Below are 10,064 nucleotides of genomic sequence, written 5' to 3' on the forward strand. Positions count from 1 at the left end.
CACAAAACCAATAAAAATTGGGCGCGAACGTGAAGGGTGCGAAAGTGAAAAGGCGCGAACGTGATCGGGTGCGAACGTGAATGGGCGCGAACGGACCCGGATTCTATTTTCAACACTCTCTGAGTTTTCATTTTATTCTGTACTCATAATTGTGTTGCATACCAATGCATTTGCTTCATTTTATGGGAATACAAACCATTGTTTAGAAACCCAAATACATTTGGTGTAGGTAGTCTAACTGAAGAGAGTATTTCTCACACGTTTTTGTTGTTAAGTTTTTAAAGCCGCAATTAGATATATTTATTTAAGAATTTGAAAAATTATGTAAGATTCCTCATACTTGTGTATATAAAAAAGAAGATGTGATAGGATTGCCAATGAGACAACTATCCACAAAAGACCAAAATGACACAGACATTAACAACTATAGGCCACTGTACGGCCTTAACAATACATGATATAAGCTTATTACACTTATATGAAAAACTCGTCACAAAACATGCAAAAGGGTTTCATATGAAATAAAATTTAAAAAATAAAATCCTCCCACCCGCCCCATTTTTTTCAAAAATTTGGATGAAAATCTACTAATTAATTTTAGTTGGCCTAAGAGCTTGAAAAAATGTATAAATTTGAAATTCCATGAAATTTCATGAAAAATTTTGGCGCTCATACAAATGAAAACTTACAAACTGAAAAATTTAAAGTTACTTCTACAAATCAAATTTTGAAAATGTAAACTAAATAACAATACCTGGTTTATCCTATACGCCTCACTGGTTTAAAAATTAGTAAAACAAAAAAAACAAAAAAATCAAAATTGTATGTCCTTGTTCATTTAGATATGAGAAATATTTTTTAGTCTGGGAAATAGATAACATGTCAAACATAAGAGAATATTTTATTTATTGTGTCTGTTTAGTTACGCATCAATGTAAATATAACAGAATTTTATGAGACTGTCATCAAAGTGAGAGGGTTAGCGCTATAAAACCAGGTTTAATCCACCATTTTCTACATTTGAAAATGCCTGTACCAAGTCAGTAATATGACAGTTGTTGTCCATTCGTTTTTGATGCGTTTTGTTATTTGATTTTGCCATGTGATTATGGACTTTTCAAATTGATTTTCCTCTAAGTTCAGTATTTTTGTGATTTTACTTTTTAGAATTTTCAATATAATACAGAAATACCCTCAATGTTTTCCTGGCATCAAAACTTAAAACCCTATTATGTATGGCATATATAAAATCAAAGGATATTGGGTATCCATCCATGGCACAAAACCAGTACATGCAAAGCAAAGAAACACACAAAAAGCAAAGGAACAGAGCTTTACTTCATCTCAAAATCATAGTGAGGCAAACAACTATGTTGTATCAGAATTATTTATTTGGTTATTTAGATCGCACAAAATTGTGCAAGTGAGACCCTTTACAACATCATAAATTTTTCTTGTTCTATATCGCCGCGATATAGCCTTTTTGTGCTAATGCGGCGTAAAGCAACCAACAATCAATCAATCTACTTCTATAATTTTAAAATGATAATATGAAATCATGGAATATGTGGTATCCATCTATGACACAAGAGAAATAAAATGATAATATAAAATCATGGAATATGGGGTATCCATCTATGACACAAGAGAAATAAAATGATAATATAAAATCATGGAATATGGGGTATCCATCTATGACACAAGAGAAATAAAATGATAATATAAAATCATGGAATATGGGGTATCCATCTATGACACAAGAGAAATAAAATGATAATATAAAATCATGGAATATGGGGTATCCATCTATGACACAAGAGAAATAAAATGATAATATAAAATCATGGAATATGGGGTATCCATCTATGACACAAGAGAAATAAATACATGCACAGCTGGAAAAAAACACAAAAAGCAAAGGAACAGTGCTTTTATTGCTTCAACATAAAATCAGTGTGGCCCTCAACTAAGTTTATATCAGAATTAATTATTTGTTTATTTGGCTCACACAAAATTGTGCAAGTGAGGCCTTTCTAGACCTCATCAATTTTTTGTCGAGCCTGCAACTTTTGTTGCAGAAAGCTCGACATAGGGATAGTGATCCGGCGGCGGCGGCAGTGTTAGCTAACTTTTTAAAAGCTTTATATTTTAGAAGGTGGAAGACCTGGATGCTTCATACTTTGTATATAGATGCCTCATGTTACGAAGTTTCTGTCAGTCACATGTCCAATGTCCTTGACCTCATTTTCATGGTTAAGTGACCACTTGAAAAAAAAGTTCAGATTTTTTGTAATGTTGAATTCTCTCTTATTATAAGTAATAGGATAACTATATTTGATATGTGCGTACCTTGAAAGGTCCTCATGTCTGTCAGACCGTTTTCACTTGACCTCGACCTCATTTCATGGATCAGTGAACAAGGTTAAGTGATGGTAGTCAAGTCCATATCTCAGATACTACAAGCAATAGGGCTAGTATATTCGGTGTATGGAAGGACTGTAAGGTGTACATGTCCAACTGGCAGGTGTCATCTGACCTCGACCTTATTTTCATGGTTCAGTGGTTATAGTTAATTTTTGTGTTTTGGTCTGTTTTTCTCATACTATATGCAATAGGTCTACTATATTTGTTGTATGGAATGATTGTAAGGTGTACCTATCTAGCGGGCAGATGTCATGTGACCTTGACCTCATTTTCATGGTTCAGTGGTCAAAGTTAAGTTTTTGAGTTTTGGTCTTTTTATCTAATACTATATGCCATAGGTCATCTATATTTGGTGTATGGAAATATTTTATGATCTTTATGTCAATCGCGCAGGTTTTATTTGACCGTGACCTCATTTTCAAGGTTCATTGCACAGTGTTAAGTTTCTGTGTTTTGGTCTATTTTTCTTAAACTACAAGTAATAGGTCAACTATATATGTTGTATAGAAGCATTGTTAGCTGTACATGTCTGCCTGGCATGGTTCATCTGACCTTGACCTCATTTTCAAGGTTCATTTGTTTTTGTTTAGTCATCTTGGTTAATGTTAAGTTTATGTGACAGTTGTATTAAAACTTAGCTTTATACTTAGGACTATCAACATAATATCAATGATTAGTATAGAAGGCGAGACATTTCAGCATGTGCACTCTTGTTTTTTTTTTTATAAATTTTATAAATAATTAAAAAAATTTATTGTCAGGAATGTGATTTTCTGAAGCATGCCCTGACCATACCATGGACCCTGTCTACCAGCCAACAACCACAACAACAGATAGCCACCAGTCCTGACTGTAATAATATCGAATTTCAAGATGTGGTATGTACTAAATATTTATAAAAATCAACATAAATTGAAATATAATTTCAAAAACAAAAGCTGCAGAAAATTAAATCCGACATTCTCTTTAAACAATTTTCTGTTTTTTCTCAATTTGCAAATGAAACATTGAAATTTTTCGATAAATATAGTATTTCTACCCAACAAAGAGATTATCTGTAATTCTCAAAACCTCTCAGAATTAGTGTCCTCAATGCTCTTCAACTTCAATGATGATTATTTTGTAGATAAAAGTGCACTTCTGGTGTACAAAATTTCAAGCCTGATATCTATGATGTGTATATTTATTCATTTATAGATTTCCAATTTTATTTATATTTTGACGTAACATATTCTATTTTAGCTGTGTCCTGGAGGTGGTTTTGGTCCTGTGTCAGATGACGGCTATGGAGTGTCGTACATGATTCCGGGAGACAGGAAGTTATTCTTCCACGTCTCGTCCAAGACATCAACTAAGGGTACAAATTCCAGTCTGTTTATGGACCAGTTATTCGATACTTTCAAAGAAATGAAGGAACTACTCGAATCTCAGAAATAATCAGGTGAAAGAAGGTCTGGAACCATTGGTTTTATGACAATTTTATTATGATTTTATTTGGGATTCATTTGTTTTTTCTGTGTTTTATGAATTGTTATTCCGTAAGAAGAAACTGATGATTTTATGATAATTTTATTCTTATTTTTACCCATAATTATGAATTATAATGCAATAAGATTAAAGCCATCCATTTAGTGATACTTTTGTAGTTAAAGTTGGAGTGAGCCTTGTTTTATTTGAACCCAACATGTGGTCAAGAGAAATTTTTAATCTTTAAGATGAAAATATTTTGTAAATAAAAGTTAATCCTTGTGTGATAATTTTCTAATTGTATGTATTTTTGTTTTTTTAAATTCATTAATGCAAATGTTTAAAAGCTTGATTTTCCCATTTTAGAATTTTGTTTATAAAAAATATAGTTCTAACATTTATATTGTTTTAATTTTTGTTTCTTTTTTTTAAAGAAATAATTATAGATTTTTATGAATAATACTTTTAAGAACATTTTCAGGCAATGTCAAAAAACACATTTTAATTTGATATTTGATAAATAAAATATCAAGTCTTAAAAATAATATAAAAAATCTGTATATATGTCATTTAACTTTTAACTTATTTGTTAAAATTTTAAGAAAATAATTTATTCAGGGTTGTTTCATAAAAAAAACCATTCATTGTATCCAGGGAAGGCACTTTATTTTTTACTTAGGGTTATCACCTATAAAAGCAGTTTTAGAAAATCACTTACATTTTCAATTTACAAAAATGTATTTGACAATCACATCTTGTTGAAATGACAAAGTGCCTTCCCTGGGTCCTGCTGATGTTTTAATGGAACAGCCCTTAGATCAAACATGTATGTACAGAACAGATGGATAAAAACACCCAGTGAAAGTGATTTAGCTTATTATATGTTGACCTTTAATTTTACATACTGTATTTTATTGTGATAATTTTGCAGACAACAGTCATACATTTAACTGATCCAAATAAAATACTTGGGACTTCTAAAATGTTTTGGTTTTCAGGCACAAAACATAGCAAATTTTGAATAGAATCTCAATTCTCTACTTCAATAACAATGATAATTATATAAATTTAGATATTATGTATGTGTGAAGTTAAAATAACGAAAAGAACATATGTACGGAGTCCCTATAGGAATTTGAATTTGTTGTTAGAAACCATGTGATCAAAATTATACCAAGAGTCCATTCCAGATTTTTAATTAGTTGTTAGAATCATGTGATCAAAATAGATACATAAAGAGTCTATTCCAAATTTTTATTTGGTTGTTGGAATCATGTGATCAGATTTGATTCAAAGACTATTCAAGTTATAAGTATGCATGCTAATTTGTAACACCTCATAAACACTTGACCTGTTCATGAACTTTAAGTTCAGGAAAATTTAAATCCTACTGACCTCAAATTTGTGCCAGTTGACCTAATCAAACAAACACTTTTGGCCTGCGACTTCAAATATTTTCTATTATGTTCATGTTAAAAAATTGTGAGAATTTTTTTTCTCTTGAGTCTTGGCGCCAAACAAAGTCAAAATTGCTGTATTCATTTCAATGCAGTATCACATAGCTCGATGTTGTAATTTAATAGCAATGACATTATTTGGTGCAAAATTATGTGTATTAATGTTGTTAAACTAAGTTTTTCTAACAATGACAATGTTACAGAGATTTTCAGGGTTGTCTCAAAATCCTTACACTTTATAAACTATAAACTATAGTGTTAAGGTCTGATAGATCAAATATGATTTCGTCTCAGTGAAAGAATTAAACAAGGATTGTTTTTTTCTACATTTATTTTTTACAGGGACAATGCAAATAATAAAATGATTTTTTTTTAATTTTTAATTTGTATCTTAGATTTTATTTTTGTTTTAGTTAGTGTAAATATTTAGCAAAGTGTGTTGTTTTATTATTGATTTTTATTTTTATTTTATAGTGTGCAAATTTTAATATTAAGGGTGTACTTAGGTGAGGTTAGGTGAAAATTAATGAATTAAGAAGTTAAAATTGATAATATAAGCTGATGGAGCATCAATTAAGGATAAAAATAAGCTAAAAATATTGATAGGTCATGGACCTCCTTTTCAAGATATTGAAGATTTAAAAAATGGCGGGAAAAGGCTTTTACCTTATATTTGCATTGGTATTATTAGGTCTTAAAACAAAAGAAAGAAAATTAAGAATCTTTTTAAATTTTGGTAAATGACCTTTCATGAGCTATTAACATGATTAAGTCTTATATGAAAAAATAAATGGGCGTTATGGGGCAAAATATTTTACATTGTATTGTATGGAAAAACACCAAGGAGTCCGAACATTTGACACAAATTTCAAAACCTCACCAAAGTACATCCTTAATACCATATTATGAATTTTGTTTGTTTCTAAAGTCCCTGCCTTATTGTGACTATTTGGATGCTTCAGTCTCTATTTTATTCTGACACTGAATTTTAAAACTTTTTAATCTTTTAAAATTTTTAAACATCTGTTAAGACATTCTACCCAATACTGACAATAGTGTTAATTTGCAGTTATTTCCCATGATTAAAAACAATGTCATACTTTATTACTCCTGATAAGTTAGGTTACTGCTGATAAAATGCACATTTGAATAATTATGTCGGCAAAGAGAAAAAACAATGTCTTGTGCAAAAAATACTAGAAATATATTCTAAAAATTATAAAAAAAAATAAAAAAATTCCAAAATTGAAGACTTTAGAAACTTTTATTCTATTTTATCTTTATTCAGTTTTAAAGTTACTTGTAATCTAGTAATCCTAGCATCTCATTAAAATTTTGTTTTAATTTACATTTTGTTGAATGATTAGATATAATTGAATGTAATATGAACCAAGAACAAAAGAAACGTAAGAATAATGTATCGCTTAAAAAACTAATTGTCCTTCTTGATTCCGTATTTTAAAGCAAACTTACATTAGAAAGAAAAAAAAGTATCTTTGAGTAGCTGTCTTATTTATGTTTAAGTCACACTTTGTCCATAAGTAACATATTCTTACTTAGAATGAACCTGTAGAGGAGATAATTTACAAGGTTTTATAAGTATAAAACCTCAGACATAACAATCGTGGCAGGGATAGGGATTTTTAGAGTCTATTTATTGGTGGAAGAAATACAACATATGTACAGAAAAACTTACTATTGTGATATATCCTAACAAATTTAATAACCATTGTGAAAAAAGAACAAGTTGTAGCCATGGTGATAGTTGTGTCAAACGTATATGAAAGCAAGTGCTGAAAGCATATTGTATGTGTATAGATTAATTAAGAAATATGTACTGTTAAACAGATGTTTTATTTGACAAATATATCCTATAGATTCTTGCTAAATTCAAACTTTAAAATGGCATCTATGATGTCAGATTAGGGTTCACTTAACAAAAAGCAATACCTAGTAGGTCAGGGGTTGTTTTAGGTTAAGGGTCATGGCTTGTGTAAGAGTTTGATAGATATAGTTACAGGCCTAGGTGTAGGGTTAAAGTTAGTTAAGAATAGATTGTTATATGTTGGAAGAAAAAAATTGCCAAATAACCATTTATCACACATCTATATATCAGGGTTCTCGCTAAGGATTTATGGGCGAGTCCAGGGACTCGTCATTTTTGGCCTTGGTGAGTCTAACAGCAAGAAGAAGATATTTTATTGAAATATAATGTAATATTTTAGTCTAACAGAGCAATAGAATGACATTAAATTCAGATTACTTTTAACTTTTGCTGTAAAATGATGATATTTCATATTTGTGTTTAACTGTGTTCAGTTTATACAAAATATTTTAATCTTGATGCATCTGTGGACTCACCAGTTTTGAAAATGGTGAGTCCAGACAGATTTTGATGAGTCCAGGACTCATGGACTCACCTTAGCGAGAACCCTGTATATGCTCTAATCATATGCACTACTTAATAGTTAAAATTCTGATTATTGTAAATATAAATTTTGATGTACATTTTCACATTTGTTAGTGTTAGAAATTTTTAAAATAAAAAGTTTTATGAAGTGAAAAGGACAATCATAGTCTCATATTGGTGCCAAAATTAAAATTAAATTAATTATACTGAAGACGATAAAATTTGAACGAAGTTTTTGAATAGTTTGTAGTATTTCCTGGTTAATAATTGTTACTGTGGATTCATTTATTTTCGTGGGTACTACTTTTTGTGGATTTAGGAAATTTGCATGTTTTCGTGGATTAAGAAAACTTGCATGTTTTCGTGGATTAAGGATAACTTGCATGTTTTCGTGGATTAAGGATAACTTGCATGTTTTCGTGGATAATTGATTTCATGGTTTTGCTGAAGTCTGCATTGAAAACGTTTTATTCGTTAAACATTTAATTTCGTGGTTCACCTATACCTACTAAAGCCACGAAAATTGGTATCCAACGAATAATAATGAATCCACAGTACTTGATAAAATAAGACTTACTGTAAAGAGAACATGTAGAAAATAGGCTTAAAATTTAAGGATGTACTTAGGTGAGGTTAGGTGAAAATTAATAAATTAAGAAGTTAAAATTGATACTATAAGCTGGTAGAGCATTAATTAAGGATTAAAATAAGCTAAAAATATTGTTAGGTCATGGACCGCCTTTTCAAGATATTTGAGATTGAAAATGTGGCGGGAAAAGGCTGACTCGGACTTTTACCTTATATTTGCATTGGTATATTGGGTCTCAAAACAAAAGAAAGAAAATCAAGAATTTTCTAAATTTTGGTAAATGACCATTCATTAGCTAATAAGTCTTATATGAAAAAATAAATGGGTGTTATGGGGCATTTGACACGAATCCAAAACCTCACCTAAGTACATCCTTAAGGTTTCTTTTCTTATTTCATCTTTCAAATTGTATCTTTAAACATCAACCTGTTTATGATTAACAAGGCCGATTTATTTTCTGTTTTACTTTACAATGACTATACCTTTTGGCATGGTTACAACAAAATCTGTCCGTTCCTTAATTATATTTTCCAAATCGCATCTTAAAGAATCATTCTATAAATAATTAGTCCTAAAGAAAGAGAATAGATATGTTATTCAAAGACAGAAAATATTTCGAAAAAATATAACCATTTTCAAATCACTTGGCATATTTGTCCAAAATCCAAAGATTAACAGAGAAGACCTGCCAGTGATTAATATAACTTGAAAATTCCTATTAATTTAGATATACACAATGTATATTTAGTGCATTCTTAGCTTGTAAATTATTGCTCATCAATGATGTCTCCAAAAATTATGAAATCCTTGATACCGTTTTAATTCTGTATTTGATTTATACAAAATAAAAGCTAAAATTAAATTTTACCCTCTACTAGTGTTCTGTGTCTAAAAGTTTGAAATATAATTTCTGTTGTGTCCCTTTGAAAAAGTTTCCAAGGAAGTACTGCAATAGTTAATTGAAGGCAGTTTTTGAATATTTGTTATGTTTTCTCTATATTTAGCCTGGTGAATATAATTCACATATTTTTTGTTTGGCTGTGTCTTATTTATATACCCTCAATGTTTTTTTATTTACGTCTTGCATGTTGAAATTGCCCAGAAAATATGTTCAGATTTTGGTCCAAGACCCCTTCTTTAAAAAACAATATACAATTATGGCCCGTTGAAAAGGTGAATATCCAAAATTGTCAACACAAGAAGATTATTTTATTGAGGGTGCAACACTGGTGTAAATTTTTAGGGTTATTCGTTCTTCCTTGCAATCGAAGGAAAATTAACTGAATTATTCCATGTCACATGATGACGTTTTACCCAATAGAATTGTTTGAAATATATGTAAGGTATAATAATAATAGACATTTTTTACCATAACATTAAGTTGACCAGAAGAGATTATTTTATGAGATGAAAATCATGTTTTACAATGTTATTTTAACCATTAAGAAGTTGTACTATTATTTGTTACTTCATCTGTAAATAATAAAATGTGTTGTCTGTATTTTATATAAAGCTGTTTCTTGTATTGCCTTAGGCCAAATAAAATAGTATGTGTGGTTCCAGTTACATCTGAAAATAAGTAAGGATAGGAAGGTAAAGATTTTTTTTTATTTTATGTTTTTACATGGAGTCTATGGGAGCAACATTCTGACTTTTAACAGTGGTTGATGAAAAATGACAATAAAGTCTTTGGGGTATGCTATTTTTAAGACAAAAA

The 10,064-nt window shown here is 29.8% G+C and overlaps 1 protein-coding gene across 1 annotated transcript in view; it reads left to right on the plus strand.

Moving 5' to 3' along the window:
* The window catches only part of LOC143051850 (carnitine O-palmitoyltransferase 1, liver isoform-like), a 33,109-nt gene extending 23,250 nt beyond the window's left edge, over nucleotides 1–9,859 (plus strand). Inside the window, exons 15-16 of the mRNA XM_076224839.1 lie at nucleotides 3,186–3,302; nucleotides 3,667–9,859. Coding sequence (XP_076080954.1) covers nucleotides 3,186–3,302; nucleotides 3,667–3,861 — 312 coding nt within the window. The 3' untranslated portion in view covers nucleotides 3,862–9,859. The remainder of the gene's footprint in view (nucleotides 1–3,185; nucleotides 3,303–3,666) is intronic.
* The last annotated feature ends 205 nt before the right edge of the window (nucleotides 9,860–10,064 follow it).

The sequence above is a fragment of the Mytilus galloprovincialis genome, chromosome 11 (assembly GCF_965363235.1).
Source record: "Mytilus galloprovincialis chromosome 11, xbMytGall1.hap1.1, whole genome shotgun sequence".
NCBI lineage: Eukaryota > Metazoa > Mollusca > Bivalvia > Mytilida > Mytilidae > Mytilus > Mytilus galloprovincialis.